The sequence below is a fragment of the Molothrus ater genome, chromosome 17 (assembly GCF_012460135.2).
Source record: "Molothrus ater isolate BHLD 08-10-18 breed brown headed cowbird chromosome 17, BPBGC_Mater_1.1, whole genome shotgun sequence".
NCBI classification, from domain to species: Eukaryota; Metazoa; Chordata; class Aves; order Passeriformes; family Icteridae; genus Molothrus; species Molothrus ater.
In genome coordinates, this window is record NC_050494.2 from 2,856,501 (window position 1) to 2,878,775 (window position 22,275).

At 48.4% G+C, this 22,275-nt stretch overlaps 1 protein-coding gene across 2 annotated transcripts in view; it reads right to left on the reverse strand.

The window, feature by feature from the left end:
- Window positions 1-22,275, reverse strand: part of TOX2 (TOX high mobility group box family member 2) — a 178,619-nt gene that overhangs the window by 24,124 nt on the left and 132,220 nt on the right. For both annotated transcript variants that reach the window (XM_036395759.2, XM_036395758.2), the window contains exons 4-5: window positions 7,878-8,117; window positions 1,848-2,075 (exon numbers count right to left, since the gene is read on the reverse strand). In XM_036395759.2, the coding sequence (XP_036251652.1) occupies window positions 1,848-2,075; window positions 7,878-8,117 (468 nt within the window). The remainder of the gene's footprint in view (window positions 1-1,847; window positions 2,076-7,877; window positions 8,118-22,275) is intronic.

Below are 22,275 nucleotides of genomic sequence, written 5' to 3' on the forward strand. Positions count from 1 at the left end.
TCCACGCTCCTGAACCCCCACACCCTGAAGCAACAGCAAAACCCAAGCCCCTGTCCTGCAGCTTCCCAGGGCTGGGGTCACTCTCCTGACCTTCCTCCCCTCTTCAGATGGGGAATTTCTGCCTGCATGATCCTACACTGATCCCCCCAAAGAGGAGGAAAGGGAGCAGCAAAAGAGCTTTCATCCCTGGAGATCCTCTGCTCTTACTCCTGACTCAGTGTGGGGTGGAAATCAAGGTTCTGTCCCAGCAGAATTTCCAGTTAAATGGTTTTTTCCCTCCCTGCTGCTCTCTCCCCATATGAAGCTGCTCCCAGTGCTGGCCAGGGACACCCAGTGACACAAAGCTTTTCCACGCTCCTGAACCCCCACACCCTGAAGCAACAGCAAAAACCAAACCCCTGTCCTGCTGGGGTCACCCTCCTGACTTCCCTCCCCTCTTCAGATGGGGAATTTCTGCCTACATGATCCTACACTGATCCACCCAAAGAGGAGAAAAGGGAGCAGCAAAAGAGCTTTCATCCCTGGGGATCCCTGTGGGGTGGAAATCAAGGTTCTGTCCCAGCAGAATTTCCAGTTAAATGTTCTTTTTCCCTCCCTGCTGCTCTCTCCCCATATGAAGCTGCTCCCAGTGCTGGCCAGGGACACCCAGTGACACAAAGCTTTTCCACACTCCTGAACCTCCCACACCCTGAAGCAACAGCAAAATCCAAACCCCTGTCCTGCAGTTCCCCAGGGCTGGGGTCAATCTCCTGACCTTGCTTCCCTCTTCAGATTTCTCTTCTCTTTCAGATTTCTGCCCGCATGATCCTACAGTGATCCCCCCAAAAAGGGGAAAAGGGAGCAGCAAAAGAGCTTTCATCCCTGGGGATCTCTGTGGGGTGGAAATCAAGGTTCTATCCCAGCAGAACTTTTAAGAACTTTTAAAAACAGTTAAATGTTTTTCCCTCCCTGCTACTCTCTCCCCAGATGAAGCTGCTCCCAGTGCTGGCCAGGGACACCCAGCTGGAGCTGTGGCCAGAAGTGCTCCCAGCTAAAGCCTGTTTGGGTGCAGGACACATCACACACCGTGTCAGGTCTCACTCTGACATGAGTTGCTCCTGTTTGGGTGCAGGACACATCACACACCGTGTCAGGTCTCACTCTGACATGAGTTGCTCCTGTTTGGGTGCAGGACACATCACACACCGTGTCAGGTCTCACTCTGACATGAAGTGCTCCTGTTTGGGTGCAGGACACATCACACATCGTGTCAGGTCTCACTCTGCCTGACAAACAGCCCTCCTTGCTCTGGGAAGTGCTCCCTGGGGTTCTCTCCATAGGAAATGAGCAATTACAGGCTTTTGTGACTGACTCAGCTAAAGAGGGAAAGCAGGAGCTGGAATTCTGCACGTGAAGCAGACAAAGTGGCTGACAGCTTTGGGGCAGCAAGGTTTCCTCTGTGAAGCCACTTCAGACATCTCCTTCTGAAGCTTTTAAAGCCTGACTGCTGGGTTTGGAGCCAGCAGCACAGGGAGTTAATGGTGTTTAGCCTGTTGGCTATCACTCCTTGTAAGTAAATAAGCAAATACAAACCCATCTCCCATCTCAAGCTGTAAAACCCCACGTCAGGGAAAGGCCACTGATGGCTGTGCAGAGTATGAGCTTATCAAGAATAATTAGTTGTCATAAAAATTTTGCTCTTCCCCATGCAACAACAGCAATTCTGCACAGTGGGCACTTCAGCACTGCTCCTAAAAACAGCTTTTTAGCCTGTGGAAGCCCCTGTCGCCTTGCCCTGAACACTCCTGCACTGTGGAAATGCACATTTCAACAGGTGAAAGACAAAAATAAATAACTCAGTAACTCACTTGCTTTTGTTCTTCTCCCAGGCTGTCCCACATGGATGCCACGATTTTCGACACGTCCCCGAAGGTGGCGTTGGGGTTTTGCCCTTTGATGGCTGCTTGTGTGTCTCTGAAAAACAGGGCATAGGCTGACACAGGCTTCTGGGGCTCGTTGGGGTCCTTCTTCTTCTTCTTCTTTTGGCTTTTGGGCTTTTTGCCCAGGTCTGTTGAGGGTCTTTTCTCTCCAGTAGCCTGCAAAAGCAAGAGATGAAGCTTAGCTAAGGTCTGCTACCAGCCCCTGCTACAGCTACTGAGCCAAGGAGATGAGAGAGGATGTGGGAAGTGGAGATGTCCCAGTGTGGAGAGGGGGCAGCTCTGGGTGTCTCTTTCTCCCCCAGGAGCCTCTTGGACCATTGCACAAACTGCTGGTGGGTACCTGAGCCTGCTTTGGTGTCTCCTCTCAGACCAGCTCATAGCTTGGGTTCATCCCTTTGTCCCTATGTCACCCTGTTCTTCTAAGTTCTTCTAAGCCTTCTGATGTTACATTTTTGTAATGGAGTTTCTCACGCACTTTTCATGTAAATAATGATTGGTTTGCATTTCTTTCTGGAGGAGGAGAAAGTTGATGGACTGTTGGTTTGACCAGTGTGTCTGGAGAGGTGGCAATTTCATCCTCAATCCATGGTCACTTTTGAAAGTCTATAAATATTGGAGTTCAGAAATAAACTATGTTCTTTTTACCTTGGACATTTCAGTGTGTTCATTTCGTGTCCTATTGTGATATCCCTGCTCCAAACCGGGGACTTTCCAGTCCTCAGTCACTCTCCTTCCCAGCTCACTCACTCCTTGGTCCTTTTCTGGAGCCTTTCCACAGGCCTTGCTTTCCCAGCTAGATTGCTTTAGCAGTTCATGGATTTTCCAGACTTGGCTTCCACATGGTTTCTGATTTCCACCCCACTGAGCCCCCTTTGCATCTGCTCCTGACTTCCCTCACCTCCCCATTCCAGGAGGGTTCTGAGCACTGACCAAGCAACACCAGCATCACATTAAACACCACATCAAGGCCATCAAAACTTTGCTCCATCCTGCTAACATATATGTCCCCCTATCCAAAAAACATCCAGGAACTGAGCTATTTTAATCACACCAATTAAATGCTTTGCCTGTGCTGTTCACTCCTCTGACTGATCTGGGTGTCACCATGATATTTTCTGAAAAATCCTCTTTGCCCAGGATTTTCTCTTGGGAAGCTGAGAAGCCTCAGAGAGGAGTGAAAACAATAATTATCTGATTGCTGTTCCTGTGTTTGCTGCTTTGGAGTGTGGCCTGGACATTGTTTACCAACTGGTCATTGTTTGATTGGTTCCATGTGAATTATTTTTAATTAATGGTCAATCATGGCCAGCTGTGTTGGACTCTCTGAGTCAGTTGTGGGTTTTTTATCGTTCTTGTGAAGCCTTCTGATGTATCCTTTTTCTTTGGTATAGTTTTAGTATAGCATAATATAATATAATATAATATAATATAATATAATATAATATAATATAATATAATATAATATAATATAATATAATATAATATAATATAATATAATATAATATAATATAATATAATATAATATAATATATAATATCAGCCTTCTGAAAATATGGAGTTAGATTCGTCTCTTCCCTCATCCGGGGGACCCTCACAAACCCCACATCTGGCTGCAGCTGGGTGACCAGGAATGGCTGTGTCAGACTCAGTGCCCAGGGGGTGTTGGAGCTCAGGGGAGCAGGGCACAGGGAACAGGAGCTGCCCTTTGTGCTGCTCAGCACAGGATGCTGCCATGGGGCTGGGGAGTGGAACAGCAGGGCAGGAAACGGGGATGCTTCCACTGAAGGCAGCATGGAAAGCAGATCCTGTATCAGTCTTCCTTGGGATACCCCTGTGCAGGAAAAGTTCCTTCCCCAGAGGGTGCTGGCACTGCCCAGGCTCCCCAGGGAATGGGCACGGCCCCGAGGCTGCCAGAGCTCCAGGAGCTGCCAGGGATGCCCAGGCTGGGGCTGTTGGGGGGTCTGGGCAGGGCTGGGGCTGCCCTGGGTGATCCTGGGGGTCCAACTCATGACATTCCATGACTCTGTGAATACAGGGGACTGCAGCAGCCTCCATGTGAGGATGTGCAAAGGAAAAGACCCCTGGAAAACACTTGGATACCCATCAAAGCTCTCAATGTGGCCAGTGAAAGCTTGCACTACAGGGAAGCTTCACTTATTTCATAGTGAAGGAAAACCTAAATACAACCAGGTGGCAGAGAATGTGGCTGGATCTCTGTATCCTTGAGGGCAAAGAGCACACCAGCCCCTCCACCTGCAGCCCTGAGCTCAAGGCACCACCATCAGCTGCACAGGTTCTGAATTGCTTGGAAAGACACAGCTCTGAACATCAGATCTTGTGAAAACAATGATTCCAGCTGAGCTGGGGACAAACAGCCCCTTCTCCTGATGGATTGGTCAATTTGAGCATGTGCCATTGGTCAATTTGAGCATGTGCCATTGGTCAATTTGAGCATGTGCTTGGCAGTGCCAGGATTTAAGAGGCTTCCCTTCAGCTGGCAAAGGCCAGGCATGGGGAGGAAAAGGGCAGCAGCGTTCCTGCTCTCCACTCTGTAGCTCTTGACTGATCATTAATTTCAATATCAGCGCAGTGACATTTGTCAAACAGACAGTGACCATTAGTGAATGAGCAGAGAGACCACAAAAATTGCATTTAATTTAAAATTGCCCAATTGGGCTTGAATGGGAGGCCTGGAGGTGAAAGGCCAGCTTATTAGGAGGAAAAAAAAAAATTCATGACAGGGTTTCAGCCCATTAGGAAGTGAGATGGTATTTTAACTAACTGTGATCCCATTTGACCCAGTGGAGTGCTGTGGGGAACCTGCTCCCACACAGCCACTGACCAGGCCAAGGAGCTGGAACAGCACAACCCCAGCTGCATCTACAGCTCAGGCAGCACCAAAGAGCACATGGGATTTAAGGAAAACAGCAGCAGGGAGCAGAGCAGAGCAGGATTTGGTATTCATGGGGTTTTCCAGGTGTGACACACATGGGATGAGACCACAGGCTGGGCTTGGACCTCAGATGAGTTTTGACCAACCCAAAACACGTGCATGGCTGAAGTCAACCCCCAGAGAGCCAGTGCAGGAAACTTTCTCCATGGATGAGGGTCAAAGCCAGAGCTCCCCTGTGGGTCAGGACACCCCAGAGCAGACAGAGAAATATTCCCAGTGCCCTGGGTTTCCACACAAGACCAGAAGTTTGTGGTTTTAATTACCAAACCATGTTCATGGCTGAAGTCAACCCCCAGAGAGCCAGTGCCTTCGCTGCCCAGAGCATCTGCAGCCCCAGGGGTCATCCCCATGGTCAAGGGGACCAGGGAGGGTGGGCAGGGGGAGGAAGAGCTTGGCCACCTGCCCATGGTGGCCACTGGCATTGGACCTGCCCTGGAGAGGCAGCAGAAGATCTGTTTGGTGGCAGGTGTGGACTGGGGCAAGGATGTGATCCCAAAACTTGTTGCTTTCTTAGATGTTGAACCCAGGAAGAGCTGGAACCTCATGGCCATTGTGATTTTAATAACTATGGAGAGTGGCCACTAACCCAGCTGGAATTTGGGCTGTACCCACCTGTCCCTCCCATTCATGTGCACCCACCCCTCAAGCTATGAAGCAGGTGAATACACCAGTGAGGCTCAGAGACCTCTGAAATTCAAATGCTCCCTGGCTCAGAGGACCTGAAGGACTCATTTCTTTAACCTGTGACCTTCATTTCTTTAACCTGTGACCTTCTAGCTCACAAGATTGTTTTCTGCTTGTTAGATGTTGTTTTGATGCAGAAAAGCCCTTAATGGCCATGTGGAAAAGTGACTGATGGGTGAAGGCAGCAGCTGTGCAGACAGACAAAGCAAACAGAAACCTGCAGGCCACGGTGTGGGTCCGCTGCTTTCTTCACACTCAGCATCTCCTCCTCCCTCAAACACATCACTCCCACCTGCCTGGGGGGTTTACAGGGCAGAACAATGAGAGGGATTGCCTTAAGGATTAGGAAAAATTCTAATCTCTGCAAGGTGTCATCATCTGGACATCTCCAAATACCCTACCCCATGGGCACCACTGGCTCAGGAAAGCAGAAGATCCAACCCCAAAGCTGTGCCCTGCTCAGGGACTCCTGGGGGGCTGCCAGGAAAGCTGGGTGATGCTGGTGGAGGCAGAGAGACAGAAGCTGGTGTGTCACTACACTGAAACTCATTTTCTCCTGACATGAAAGATTTCAGCTCCCAGGTGCACAAAGCCTGGAGCTTTGTGACGCAGGCTTTGGGAGATGGCAGGCTGTGGGATCCAGCAGCACAACCCCTCCCACAGTGTTCCCTGAACATGGAATCACAGAGTTTGAAAAATTCCATTTGTTCTTAACCTCATGTATCCCTTCTTTTTACAGTTTTATGCACTGAAGCTGTGTTTCCACCCACATGAGCACTCTGCTTTGAAATGCCCCAATCTGAAGTGAAATCTGCCAATGGATGAAAAACTCCAGGATTGATGGGAATCCATTTTCCTGGATTTCCATGAAGAGGGAGAGGGTTTTGCTCAGTCCTATCATTTTCCTAGTTTTCCAGCCCATGCACTGTTTGCTGCTCTGGTTATACATTCAAACCCTGTCAAAACATCTATTTGGGTGGGACAAGGTTACAATAGCAGTGCCTTCAGGAGAAGGTTTTCCATGGAAGGCTTTAATCAAAGTCCCCAGGGAGCCCAGCAATTCACCTGCAGGCACAGAGGCACTGTGATTGTAGTTTGCCATCAGTAAATAACAGCCACAGATTCTGGACTGTGGCACATGTTGTTTGGCTTTGCTGGTGCACTTGGAGAGAGATGGACAACAACCAAGGTGTGCCCAAACCCCCAGGAATTCCTTGGGTTTGTTGGTGCCACACTCAGCAGCAGTTGTGTTGGCTGTAGAGACCATTTGGGACACTGCTGACTACTGAAAACACCACCTTGGTGAACTAAAAGGCAGAAGATTCTTTGGATTCCTGTTTGTTTTCCTTAGCAAGCCATGTCCAATGAGCTCAGTTAAATCCCACCATGAGTTATTTTCCTTCCCTGTTTCAGTCTTTCACTCTACCCACCACCAGAAATCATCTGCAGACTCAGCCCTGAAGGTGCTTTGCTCATGGCAATCATCATCCCAGGAAATCCTGTGGCCTGATGGAACTGGTAAAATGTGGGGGCAGAAGAACAACTCTGACCTCCAAACCTGCTGGGTGAGTGCCCTGCCATGCTGGGCTCACCCTAGGCTGGGAACAGTGCCCTCATCCTTGGGAAAGTCTCCCACTATAAACAAGACTGTGTGGGTCCCAGTTGTGGGTCTCTCTGGGTCTGGATTGAAGGCACTTGAGGCAGTAATTCATGTTGGGACTCAAGTGTTTATTATTTCTTATCAGTAAAACAGTCTCACTGCTGTGAGTTCAGCAGCTTGTCATTAGCAGGCACAAAATGGCCAACAATCTCTTGTTCCAAGGTCTTTTAAGACTAAACTGTCCAATTAAGAACTGACACCTGGATTATTTTCCTTTTAACCCAGTAACTGATCCCACAGAGCTGCAATGGGGACTTTTCTGCCCAATTACAAAATGCCACCCAAACCCATGGAGAAGGAGGAAGAAGAAGCATGAAGAAGAAACCCAGGACAACACCCTGTGCCCTCCATCTTGCTTCCCTCCACAACACACTAAAAATCCCAAAACCTCAATTTCTCACCAAGTGACTGCACCAACACTGCTCTCTACAATCTATTTCACACTTTTGTGGGTTCCAGTCTATTCTGGAGTTCAGGAAACTTTCTCCATGGATGAGGGTCAAAGTCAGTGCTGCCCTGGGGGTCAGGGCACCCCAGAGCAGACAGAGAAACATTCCCTGTGCCCTGGGTTTCCACACACACAAGACCAGAAGTCTGTGGTTTTAGTTAGCACAATTTACCCCTCCCTGAAAAGCGCCAAACGCAGCGCGACCGCGCGTACCTTGTAATGCGACTCGGTCTCCTCTTCCTGAGTGGAGCTGGAGGGAGATGGGGTGGCAGACTTGCTTCCTGGGGGTGAGGGGGAGCCGTGGGTGACCCCGCTCCGGATGCCCATCTGGGAGATGAGCTGGGACTGGCTGAGGGCACCCATGGGGCCGCCCAGCATGCCGGGCCGGTTGAGCAGCGGCACTTGGCGGTTGGACTCGTAGGACGCGGCGTCCGAGTGCACCATCTCCTGGATCTGAGGGAGGAGGACATCATTGTCACTACAAAATCCATTCCTTCATTTATTTGCCATACTGCCAAATCACTTTAAGGCTGATTTTTTGTTTAAATTGTTCTACATGGCTGGGAAAGTCTTCCTGGAGCTCGCTTCCAAACGAGGTGAGGGCTGAGCACTGTGCACCCATTGCTGTGCCCATGAGCCTGACAGGGAGGTGCTAAATTAGCTTTGTGTGTGGGGCTGTGTGCCCAGAAGGTGCCCCTGACAGCCTCAGGGACCACTGGTGGCTGGCACCTATCAGGGCTCTGAAAAAAAGTTTCATAAACAAGTGATTTATGGTGAGATCACCAGGAGAAGGGAAGCTCCTCCAAGCCCTGTCCAACCTGGCCTTGGACACTTCCAGGGATCCAGGGGCAGCCACAGCTTCCCTCCCCACCTTCACAGAGAAGAATTTCTTCCTAATATCCCGTCTAAACCTACCCTCCTATAAATTAAAATCATTCCCCCTTGTCCTGTCCCTCCATCCCTTGTTCCAAGTCCCTCTCCAGCTCTCCTGGAGCCCCTTTAGGCACTGGAAGGGGCTCTAATGTTTCCCCAGAGCCTTCTCTTCTCCAGGTGAACACCCCCAGCTCTCCCAGCCTGGCTCCAGAGCAGAGGGGATCCAGCTTTTGGAACATCTTCATGGCCTCCTCTGGACTCATACCAAAGGTCCTGACCCTCTACACCAAGAAGCAAATAAGAGATGAGATGAGATGAGATGAGATGAGATGAGATGAGATGAGATGAGATGAGATGAGATGAGATGAGATGAGATGAGATGAGGACAAACCCTGCTGTCTTCTGCATCAAGACCCCATTCCCAGTTTGAATCATTCTCCCCAAAACCCCATTTTCCCCCAGGATTCATCCTTGCTGATCCAGTAGAGCTTGGTTCCTGCACAGCCTCATCCAGCCATGGAGTGGGAGGGAGGCAAACCCTGCCTGAAACATTTGCCAGACTTTTCCCCTTTTACATGAATCTGATTAATGCTAACACGAGTTTAAAGGCCTGAGCTCCTGATCAGCCCATGGAGGTGCAATACCTCGTTACCAGGGGAGCTTTGCCAGCTCCATCAGCAGCACACACAGAGGGAAACCCAGGGCAGACCTGTGAGGCCTCCAAAGGCTTCAGAGGACATAAATCCAAACACAAACCCAGATTTACTGCTGCAGGTCAGGAATCAAGAGTTTTACACCACACCATTACACAGACAGAATATTCTGCTCTCCTTTGAACTCTCCAGCAGTGTCAGCAGAACAGCTTTCCCTGGATCTGCCCTTTTCCTGTATTAATTGTGAAGTGAAGGGATTGAACTCACAGAAATTAAAAATATTCCTGCATTTCAACAGCAGAGTCTGACTGAGGCTGATTTAGGGGCCAAACTGAATTGCTGCCCTTGGCTTTGGTGGTGTCAAGGAGGCAGCAGGGCTGGCTTTATTTAGAGGCAAAGGGGCACAGAGCTTAATTATGCTTTGGTTAGGGGCATAGAGATTAACTATGGCAAATTTTGTGTGCCCTTAAAACCTTATAATGTGCCCTTGAATCCTTATTATGTGTCTTACTGCAGAACCCTGGTCATAAAGACATCAAGGATGATGCACCCATGGAGACAGACACCAGGCTTGGCCAGCACAGGAGGCACCAGAGATGTAAATTTTGCATTTAAACCAAATTTGCAAAAGTCATGGGAATGGCCTGGGTGAGACAGGGACTGTGCAAAGTGGGGACACAGCTCCCATCTGCTGAGCAGCCAGCCATTCCCAAACCCCAGCCAAAAAAATGTACATTTGTCTTGGGTTTTGTCAGTTTAATCCAGACCTTTCATGTTGGAGAAGATCTGCCAGCTGCTAAGGAAAAGAATAATTTATTGTCCTTATTTTAAATTTAAATGAAGGGAAAGTTTAGAAGACGGGTGTTGGAGAAATGGGGCTGGTTATGAGATGTGGCTTAAAAAATTCTAAAATTTAAAATAGCTTGCTCACGTTTCAGCCACAGTAGTCTCCTGAGGAAATACTGTATTAAGACAATTTTTTGAAACTTTTATTATGTGGCCAATGGACCACAACAGCTCTGTTTATCCATTAAATATGTAATCACACATTTTTCTTTACCGTGCATGTTATTTATGCATCAGAGCAGAACAAGTCCAGGAGTGCAATTATGGATATGGGCCACATGCTGTAAATGCCTCTGAAAATTTGTAGAAAAAACCAGGAACCTGAGCCTGGCTCAGAGATCCCCTTCAGAAGCCCCATGCTCATAAAAACCCCATCACAGAACCCTTTTAAGTAGCAATTTTCCTGGCACATTCTTCTCCAAGGATATCTCAGCCTAAATGCCTCCTCCCAACTTCTTTATTTCATTAAAGGGACCCCATAAGAAGAATGGGGACAGACCTTTATTCAGGTGATAGGACAAGGGACAATGGTTTTAGACTAAAAGAGGGTTGGTTTAGGTTAGATACAATGTAGGAGGTTTTTACAAATGAGGTTCTAAAACACTGGCACAGATTTTCCAGAGAAGCTGGGGCTGCCCCTGGATCCCTGGCAGTGCCCAAGGCCAGGCTGGGCAGGGCTGGGAGCACCTGGGACAGTGGAAGGTGTCCCTGCCATGGCAGGGGTGGCACTGGATGGCCTTTAAAGGTCCCTCCTAACCCAAAGCATTCTATAATTGTATGATATAAAAGTGCTTCTAATTGAATATTGTTGGTCCTTCTCTCCCTCTCCCACATCTCCATCTCTTCTCCCCCAGTCCAGGAGGTTCTGCAGGACATGCACAGCTCCTCACATGCACCCTGCTGACCAGGAACTGCCTCCACCATTTGGCACTCACTGCAATTCTCTCCATTTCCCTTTATTTGTTTATTTTTTAATGCAATTTTGTAAGCAGCATGCCAGGCTGCCACCTCCCCATCACTTCTGGTGATGGCTCCTGGTGTCCCCAGGAGTGGTGGAAAAGCCACTTGAGTTTTCCAGCTGTGAAATATTTGGAGTGAAAATGAAGGTGAATTGTTTGTGTGCAGCACTGGAGCTTCTTAAATAGGATTTAAGGTGAGGATGGCTCTCAGTCAAGGCAGGGTAAGGGTCATTCCTGCTTCCCACTGCAGGATCCTGCTGACACTGAGCTATTTGAGGGGCACCCAAAGCAGGTGATCCACCCAAAAAAAGACCCAAGGAAGGAGAGACCCCCAGGAGCAGGATTTTAAGATGATTCCCTGCAGGAAACAGCATAATTAGGCAAGGAAATGATGAATGAAGTTGTGATCATGGCAAACCAAAGTGAAAGGAGGCAATGAATGCTGTGTGAAAGAAAACAACCTGCTCCTGTGGGATGCAGTCCCAGCCCTGGGCTCAGTGGGGCTGTCCCATGCCTTTCCCTGCCCCAAAGCACTCAGCAGACCCACAGATGGAAACACAGGGGAATTAAATATCCCCCATAAATGTGGCCAGCTCCTTCCCCAGGAGCAGAGGCTGGGAGAGGCAGGTCACACCCCCTCTCCATCCCAGGAGTTCAGCAGTACAAGCTCACCACGAGGTGCTGCAAAAGGCCCAGGATGGGTTTGCAGCCTGTGCTGCAAACATCTTTCATGTTTTGCATCTCAGAGGAAACCCAGAGTGCAATGTGATGCAGTCATAGCTAAAGTAATTAAGTGCATCTTACTTAGCAGATTCCCAAAGGCTGTGCTAACTCAAAGACAGCTCCTTTTTTCCCCACAATATTTCAATTCTTTTAATGAATATGCATATCAGGCCCATAAATGCTCCAGCTAATCCAGAGAAGGAGAGAAAAACAGGCAGACAAACAGCACATGGTCCATGTTGCCTGTTGTGGGGAGAAGGGGAATTCAGGAGTGACAAATACCATGAGGAACAGCCCAGCTGGGGCTGGGGTGCTCTGCTAACACAGATAATGTTTCAAATGTGCCAAGCCCAGCTTCAAATGAACTGTTCCTCAAAATTCTAATGTAAAAGCACCCCCAGGCTGGGGGTGCTCACCTGGAAAAGAGAAGGGACCAGGGAGACCTGAGAGCCCCTTCCAGTGCCTAAAGGAGCTCAGAAGGAAGATGGAGACAGGCTTTTTAGCAGGGCCTGTTGTGACAGGGTGATGGTTTTAAACTGAAAGAGAGATGATTCAGAGTAGATGTACAGAAGAAACTTTTTATGATGAGGGTGTTAAACACTGGCACAGGGTGCCCAGAGCAGCTGTGGCTGCCCCTGGATCCCTGGAAGTGCCCAAGGCCAGGCTGGGCAGGGCTTGGAGCAGCCTGGGACAGTGGGAGGTGTCCCTGCCATGGCAGGGGGCTGGAATGGGATGTCTTTAAGGTCTCTTCCAACCCAACTCATTCCATTATTCCCTGACTTCCACCCTGTGCCATTCACATTCTCTGAAAAATCCCTTCGCCCAGGGTTTTTCTCCTGGGAAGCTGAGAAGCCTCAGAGAAAAGGAAAACAATTCTGATCTCATTTGCTTCTCCTGTGTTGTGCTCACATGTGGAATGTGTTTGGAGATTGTTCACCCACAGGTGATTGTTCCATTGCATTCTGCTGGGAGTTGTTTTCACTCTTTGGCCAATCAGGGCCAAGCTGTGTCAGGACTCTGGAGAGAGTCACCAGTTTTCATTCTTATCTTTTTAGCCTTTCAGTAAGTATCCTTTCTGTGTTCTTTAGTATAGTATAGTATTCTTTAATATAATAGAATACAATAAAGTAATAAATGAGCCTTCTGAGACATGGAGTCAGATTCATCATTCCTTTGTTGGGACATCCCTGCAAATACAATACCACCCTTCCCAGGGTGAGTTAACACAGGTGGGCTGAGCCTTCCTCACCCAGGGTCTTCCTCACCCAGGCAAAGCAAGCAGCTACTCCAGGGGCAGCCACCAGGCTTATCCCCAGCACAGCTCTCCTCTCCTTGGGTTTGTTCCCAAGAAGAAGCCATTATAATCACAATCAGCAGGGAGAGGAATTATCTACTGAACAGCTTTGAAGCAAAGTTTTCCCAGCAGGCTTTTTCTGTATTGAAGTTTCAATGTAAACGCATCACCATAGCTGAAATACTTAAAGATGATTTACTTAAAAAAAGAGAGAGAGCAGGAGAGAGAGGAGCTGATAAGAAAATATATCCCCAATTACCACCCCTCCTCTTCCCGATTTGTAACTGCTCCTAATAAACTTTCATGGTCTGTGTAAAATGCTTTAGTGCAGTGACAAATTTCTGCTGGAATTTGAGATGTCTTGTTCAGAGTAATAGCTATCTCACACAGGTGCCCAGCTGCTATTGTAAAATCAGTAAGCATTTAATTGAAACAAATGACTATAATAATAGTACATTATCCCTGCAGGCTCATAGCCATAACAGTTTTAATTATTGAGTTAAGAGTCAAACTAATTTATCCTTTAAAGTAACAGCCACATCTTTGGTTCCACCGATCATCCTATTATGAACACGAGGGGAGCAGTTGGAAAGGATTTAAAAAGGAAGTAATTTATTTTGGAGGAGGTGGGGGGCATTTATCACATGGCAGAGGATTTCCCTGTGCTCTGGCATTCCCAGCTGTAGCTGTCACTTCCCTCCTGGGTGTGTCCAGCTCCCAGAGGGACCAAGCCAGCTCTGCCAGCTCCTGGGGACCTGTACCCCCACCAGGATGCCATGGGGGGGGCTTTGCTGGCCCAGCAGCACAGGGAACTGCTGGTGGCAGCTTAGGGGGTTTGGGCACGTGGAAATTTTTTGGATCTATTTTGAAATTACAGTTTGTCTTCATTGAACACAGTGGGAAAAAAAAAGTTTTACAGATTGAAGCTTGCAAACACGATCTGAAGGAGTATCTCTGAACTCAGAGCCAGGCAGCAAAGAGGAAGAATCCACACCCAGGGGTTTAAAAAAGCAATTCTGAGACACAGACATGCCCCGAGGCAGGTTTGAAGGCACAGCTTTCCTCTGCCCGTGGCTTCACGAGCTTTCCTGGTTTTATTGTGGTGGCTATGACACAGGGGATCCAAAGCACCCCTGTGAGCCCCTGGGGCACCACACAGGGAGGGGATGGGGAGAGGAGGAGGGGAACTCCTCCCTGTGGGCTTCAGAACCTGCCCAGGGGGTGGATTCACTTATCACATCCCCCTGTGGTTGATCCCTGGAGCAAGCTCAGAATGCAGCCTCAATGGCCAACGTGTGCTCCCAGCCCATCCCTGGGGCTCCCAGCCCATCCCTGGAGCTCCCAGCCCATTCCTGGGACTCCAAGCCCATTCCTGGGGCTCCCAGCCCAGCCCAGCCCTGGGGCTCCCAGCCCATCCCTGGGGCTCTCAGCCCATCCCTGGGGCTCTCAGCCCATCCCTGGGGCTCTCAGCCCATTCCTGGGGCTCCCAGCCCAGCCCTGGGGCTCTCAGCCCAGCCCTGGGGCTCCCAGCCCAGCCCTGGGGCTCACAGCCCAGCCCTGGGGCTCACAGCCCAGCCCTGGGGCTCCCAGCCCATTCCTGGGGCTCCCAGCCCAGCCCATCCCTGGAGCTCCCAGCCCATTCCTGGGGCTCCCAGCCCATCCCTGGAGATCCCAGCCCAGCCCTGGGGCTCCCAGCCCAGCCCATCCCTGGAGCTCCCAGCCCAGCCCATCCCTGGGGCTCCCAGCCCAGCCCATCCCTGGAGCTCCCAGCCCATCCCAGGGGATCCCAGTTTCTCCTTCCCCAGAGCACTTGCAGAGCACCATTCCCTTCCTGCCCTGGCCAAAGACACAGAGCTCTGCCCTCTCTCATGCTCCCCACCCTGCTCATTGCTCTGGGTGCTTTTTGCACATCTCCCTCAGCAGCACCCACCCAAAACATCTCTCAGCCCTTTTCCAGAGCTACCATCTCTAAGGAGAGGAGTCCTCACCTTGAAAGACCATTTTTGCTCCTGCAAGGGGAGCAATACTGTTTTCCAAACACACATTCTTTACTGGGGATCTGTTTACCATGCCAGAAGCTCTCCCTCTCTGCCTTGTGCCACCTTCCTGCTCCCTGCAGCATCACTGCCAAATCCACTGGAAATTATTTAATGAAGTTATTCATTGTTTCCTTTGGCAGAAACATAAAAACCCTCCAGCAAGACAGAGTGACAAGCAGCCCACCACACCTGTGCAACACTGGGTTTGTATTGTTCAACTTCCTTTAATAGATTTTGTGCTTCCAAGTCAAAAGTCTTGCAGATGTCTGAGTGTGTTATGCTAACACTGTTACCTCTATCACCCAAACCTGTAATCTCATCAAAAAAGATATCAAGTTAGTTTGACAAGATTTGTTTTCCATCAGCCCATGTTGATTGGCATTAATTATATTACCTTCCTTTAATTCTTTATTAATTGAGGCCTGGATCTGCCACTCCATTATTTTGCTGAGGATTGATGACAGACTGACAGGTCTGTAATTACCAGGGCTGTTCTGTTTCCCTTTTTAAATATTTGCATATTAGCTCTTTTCTAGTCCCCCAGAGCTTCCCCAATATTCCAGGAATTATTAAATACCAGCATTAGCAAAGCTCCTCAGTTATCAGAAGCCATGTACAGACAAGCTCAGCCTGATGGCTTACAGGGAACCTGAGCAGATAAATACGAGAAAAGAAACTTTTCTGCTTTAAGTGCTTTAAATAAAACCCAGATCTTTCCAATGAATGCTGGCAGTTTTAAATGCAATGCTCTCAAACATGAAGCTTCACCTTGAAGCCACACAATGTCCCCAGACAAGGCTCCCAGGGCTTCTCCCAGTTGTGTTTATTGGGACTGAGAGCAGCCCTGAGGAGGACCTGGGTGGATGAGAAGCTGAGCATGACCTGTCCATGAGCACTGGCAGCCCAGAAACCCAACTGCACCCTGGGGTGATCCCACAGGGAGGGTCCTGTTCCTCTGCTCTGGTGAGACCCCAGCTGCAGAGCTGGCCCCAGCTCTGGGGACCCCAAAGAAGGAAGGATGTGTGTAGGGGGACACATGGATGTATGGATAAATGAAGGTAATGTAGAATGTAATCTTAGCCTGGTCCTGCAAGGACCAGGAACAGGCAGTGCCTAGAGGAGCTGCCTGCGAGAAACATCGAGGAGGTTTGAAACTGGTGCTATGGAATCCTTGCACTATAATGATTATAGAGCTGTTATAATAAATAAGATAACAGATGTGGAGTCTGGATTGATCCAGGAGGCCACAGAGATGCTCCAAGGGCTGGAGCCAGGCTGGGAGAGCTGGGGGTGCTCACCTGGAGGAGAGATCCAGGGGGACCTCAGAGCTCCTTGAAGGGCCTGAAGGGGCTCCAGGAGAGCTGGAGAGGAACTGGGGCCAAGGGATGGAGGGACAGGACACAGGGAATGACTTGCACTGCCAGAGGGTGGGGATGGATGGGATATTGGAAATTGGGAATTGTTCCCTGCCACAGGGTGCCCAGAGCAGCTGGGGCTGCCCCTGGATCCCTGGCAGTGCCCAAGGCCAGGCTGGATGGGGCTTGGAGCAGCCTGGCACAGTGGAAAGTGTCCCTGCCATGGCAGGGGCTGCTTGTGGATGGTTTTTAAGCCCCCTCTAAGCCCAACCACTCCAGGATGCAGTGATCTGGGTGCTCCTGGCACTGGGAGAGCAGCTGGGCTGTGCTCATGCCCCATCAGTGCTCCTGCAGTTCCCAGCTGGAGAACTGTCTGTAAATAGCCTCTTCAATAAACTCCTTTTTTTTTTTAAAGTACATTATTTTACGGATAAAGAACAAGCCTGATAATTCAGTGAACATGTTTGCAAATAATCTATCCCATTAATTTCCAGCCTGTTTTCTGAACACATTATTTAGTGATTTTGCAAAACCCATTTGTAGAGGAAGGGAATTGATACTCATCCAGGCAGAACACCATAACACCACCACCAAAAGCTGGGGCAGAATTCCCTGGAATGGGCACTGGGAGGTAATTAAACAGCAGCAGACCCTGACCCCCTTTTTTTTATAGCCCATGGGGGGAATAAAACTTAATAAAATTGTCACAGCCCATACATGTGTATTGCAAAGACAGGGAGAAGCAGCTGTGGAGGGGAATGGAGGCAAAAGGGGCAGATGATAAAAATTCATGGGTGAAGGTGAGGGGCTGAGGGGGCCAAGAGGGTGCTGGGAGCTGAGAAGGGTCTGCACCAGCCCTGGAGCCCATCCAGAACAATTCTCTCAACCTGGATTTCTGTCTCCACACTCGAGGTGGATGGAGGAGCAGACAAACTGATCATGGAGTACTTTTGTTGCATTATTTGGGTGTAATGGTGAGGCAAAGCCACCCCAAGCAAGGGGAAAGTATCTTTCAGTATCAGACCTGTTTATCCATCAATTTTTCTTTCATTTTTGTCTTTCACCTTTTAATTCCAAAGACACTGGTGAAACGTGGAGTCAGTGTTAAAACCTTCTACAATAAGTACCCCCATAAACAGAACTTGCTGCTTCCAAGGCTGGGGTGAGACACCACAGGTGGTGTGGGGCTAGAGGTGGTCCCTGGCCACATGTCTGAGGTGCCCTTTTGCTCATGAATGGGAATTGAGGATCCTGCTGAGCTGTGCACTCCATGGCACCATCACCTGCCCAGCAAAGCCATCCCACAGGTCAAGGACAGGATGTGAGACACAAATAAACTCCTGAGAGCAGAGATCTGGTGTCATGTAAATAACCTTAGGCATTAAAAAACAAAAGGGAAAGCAGGAAAACCCTGGAGACAGAAAGTTTTCCCCATCTTCAGCTCAACAGAGATTCCTTGGGGGGTTTGCTTTTCCTGGTGGTTGCCACATCCTTGGTGTTCTTAGATGTTAAATATCCTGTGTTACAGCTCAGCCTCCTTGTGAGACTTTGAACTGCAGGGATGGACTAAAGTTCTGCTCCTGGTGGGTTGGGGGCCAGTAATTGAATTTAATTTTTGTGGAAGCAGCTTGGGCAGGGCCAGAGTGTGCTCTGCTGTGTGTCCTTGCCAAGGCAGGATCACACTGAGCCCTTCCCCAGGGAGAGCACCCTGGCCCACCCCTGGGCACCTCTTGCTGATAACCATGGAACTGTGCCCAGCCTGGCAGGGCAGCAAGAAGCTTCACTTTGGCTGTAGAAGATGCTGGATTGTGTAAATCCAGGTGTTTTCTTCTCAGGGGGATAAAAACTCACATTGGCAAGAGCATCTCCAGCTTCCATGAGACCCATCTCCCCCACAGCAGCACAAACACTCCCCCATCCCAAAGCTGCCCCCCTCATCTCCCCCAGCATTCACTGCCCTCTCTCTGGGCTTGTGCAGCTGATTGAAGCCTCTCTGCACTCCCAGCTTCCCTTTGCTTTATGTCTCTCCTGGCTCTTTTCACACATTTTAGATATTGCATTCACATAAAGCAATAGACTCACAGGTAATGAGAGACGTCCATGTTTTATTGCATGGAGGATTAAAAAAAAGGAGAAGGAGAAGAAGGCAAAAAGAAGCAATTTTAGAACACAACAGGAAACTGGCAAGACTAGATAGAAAACTCATCCCAGTGGGATTAAACTCTGGGAATGAATTTTAATGGGTTTTTTTTTTTGATTGCAAAGTCTCACAGCCCACTTTTTAAGCACCATAAGAAAGGCTGCAGCATTAGAAAGAGTTGGGTTCCCAGTGCTGATCCCACATCTGCACACAAACCACAGCTCCTCTGCACATCTGCAAGGAGCTGCCCCCTTTTAGCCCCCACTCAGCTTCCCTCTGCAGCCAGATATTGCTGGGATTATTGTGTTAGTTTGGAATAAGTGTTTCATAAGGGCCTCTTAATACCAGGAATACCAGCATGCAGGGGAGGAGGATGGCTCTGTGGCTCAATATGTGTTGGGAAACTGTAGGATTTTCAAAGCCCAGCTCTGCTGGAGCAATTTGAGACAAAACTGAACCTCCAGCACACCAGTTCTCCACCAGCACAGTGATGCTCCTGCCCTGCAGGATGTGCCATGACCTCCCTGCATCACACAAACTTACCAGGAGGCACAGTCAGTTATCTTCCTACCTTTAATTATAGCAAATGCTGAACACTCTTAAATTAGGTGTGAAAAGCCCAAATGATTCTGTACATACAAAATTAATTGCAGGAGGGAAGAAGGAAGGGAAACTCCAGAGCCAGATGCTGTAACTTCTGTTCTGACTCCTGACAATGGCAAACCCATCTCATTTCTTAGCCAGCCAATACAACTGCTCTTCCAAGTTACAGACAGGCCAAAATCTACATCAACGCAGAATTGAAGCCATACAGATTTAGGAAGTGTTCACTTAGGTTCCAGCACAACATTAACCAGAGCTGCTGTTCTGCCTGCCCTGTGCAATGCAGTTTATGGGATTAAATGTAGTGTATTAAGGGAGACCAGGGGAAGAATATTCAGTCCAGCAGCATCTCTGTCCTCTTAGGCTTCCTCATAATGGATAACAAACACCTCAGAGATTCATTTATTTCCTTCTAACACCCAGACAGGCACTCAGTTCCTGGAGGTAAGATATGCCATGTTAAATGAGGTTTGGGTCTGCCCAGGACTGGGTTGCCACAATAACAAGTGTTCCTACTGCCAGTCCTCATTTAATCCTGGTTACAGCAGGGATTCAGGCCATCACAAACACTTCCTTCCCTCCCAAAACATATAACCCCAAGTGGTAAACCAAGAGTAAAGCATAACCCCATTAGAGGCTTGATTTTTTTCCCCTGGGATTACACACCAGCACTGGGGAGCTTGATCAATTGAGCCTTGAGGTTTAATCAATACGTGCCAACAACAACATTACTGCATTCCAGCCATGCTCTCCATTCATCACCTTAAGTAACTGCAGTCACCCAGAAGACAGAGACACTAAAGCAGCAATTTAAAGTCTTGGGGGAAGTCAGAGTGTGTGGCGGTGTTTGAGGGTCCCCAGGACGAGGGAAGAGATGAGACTCTTGACTCCATGTTTCAGAAGGCTGATTTATTATTTTATGCTATATATTATATTAAAAGAAAATGATATACTAAAACTATACTAAAATAATAGAAAGAAAGGAGACATCAGAAGGTTAGAAAAGAGTGAATAATAAAATCTTGTGACTGACTAGAGAGTCCGACACAGCTGGACTGGGATTGGCCATTAAATAAAAACAATTTACATGAGATTAATTAAAGATGCATAATTACTGGTTACTTTTTTTTTTTTCTGAGGCCTCTCAGCTTCCCAGGAGAAAAATCCTGGCAAAGGTATTTTTCAGAAAATGTGTCAGTGACACGAGCACAGCCGGTGGCTCCTGGGACAGCCCTGGGTGTTCCCTGCTCCTGAAGGAGCTTCCACCTCCAGCTCAGGCACATCCCCCTCAGTGCCAGGCTGTTGATTAGATGGATATGGCAGGACTCAAATGCAACAGAAGACATTTATATTTAAAAAAAGTGATGGTTATTTTGTCTTGCACGTTGTGTCACCAAAACATTTTGGATGGCTCGGCGCCGCATTTGCATTTCCATCTGATCAGACACCGAGGACACGTGCCAGGCTCGTGTTTACATTCCAGATAAAGTCACAGATCCCAGCAATCTCATTAACCTGCTGCCCTGGAATTAAACAAAACCACCTGGAAAGGCAGTGCTTTCCTCCCCCACAAGACACCTTTGGAGCTTCCCAGACAGGCTTTGAGCATGGGTGGCTGCATGGAGATGTGAGGATTTATGCTCCTTGGAATGCTTCCCAAGTGTTGAGGTTCTGCAAGAGCTACAACTGTGTCTGTACACATGGACAGGCTTTGGTGTGGGATGGCTTGGGGAGAGCAGGTGGAGGGGAAAGCACAAGAAATATTCACACTTTCTAGGGGCTGAGCATCAGCTGATGGGGAGCTCAGGCCTCTCTGCTGTTGAGGACATTGCTGTCCCCCTTGTTACCCAAGGTCAAAGCCACGTTGTGAGTGCAGCCTCCAGCCCCTCACAAGCACAGGGCTGGTGCCCTCCTCACCCTGGATATGGACAAATGGCAGGGACTCTGCAGCCCTGTCCCTATGGGTAAAAGGGCCAATCTCCCCCAGGAAAAAGCCCTTTATAGACTTGCCAAATAGAGACAAAACCATCCCTGTTTGGCTCTGAAGAATGCAGCAATCTCAGCTCCAACTCTGAGGTTTACACTTGTTATCTACACACATCCTCCTTTCTGAAACAAAACTCTAAAGCTGCTTATAGGAGACAACTGCCAAAAACTTCCATCACTGTCACAGACTCATTTGCCAGGAGCAGAAAATATTGCCCAAGTAGCCAGGAGTGGATCAAAGAGGATGTGCAGCAGCACACAGATCTGGGAGAAGCTCCAGCAGGATTCTGGGATCCAGCTTGTAGGAAGGGATTTGATCTCATTGGTCTCAGCTTCCCCAGCTGGAAATGGGAAAAAGGAATTGCTCCAGACCCTGAGATGGGCAGGTACAAATGCTATGTCATGATGGATGAGATTTGCAAAAATTAAGTCATTCATACTTGCAATTCTCTCTTCTCGAGATGCAGAAGATGAAGAGGAGCCAAATATATTATCTGGGAAGAAAGGGTTACTTTTCAATCGAAAATTATTGCTCTGAATTCTGAATTAGCATGTGGGATAATTAAAACCATCTTTCCAATGAATTTATTATAGGATATACAAAGCTAATTATAAATTCTCTGTTGCTTAATCCCTTGCAGTTTGCTAATGCAGCGTTGAAATCTCTTTGGCCACACTTGTTTAAATTATTCATTAGACACAGCAACAGTTGTGAACTGTAATTTAAATTGGCATCTCATGAATATTCAATCAATACAATAAACACTGGAATGTTTTACTGCACACTGCTTGATAGTTTGTGCTGAAGCTTGTGTTGACACATTTTTATTAACTCTTTATAAAGGTGTTACCTATTTATGTCACTGATTACAATGAGAATTAAAAGTCCCACTCATAAATATTTGTGTCGTTTTCTTAAGAGAGACAATGTAATTAGGCAAAGCTTCAAAAGTCATAATTAATGTTGGGTGGCTCTTTCCCTCCTGGTTGCTCTGAGCACGTGGACTGGCAGGATTTCAAAGCCTGGCACGTGTGGCCATGTCACACCTTTGGCACCACAGCTCTCCCAACTGCCCAGAACAAATCTGGGTGTGTGAAAAATGCCCATTTTATGATTGGTTTTTTGCAAATATTAAAATG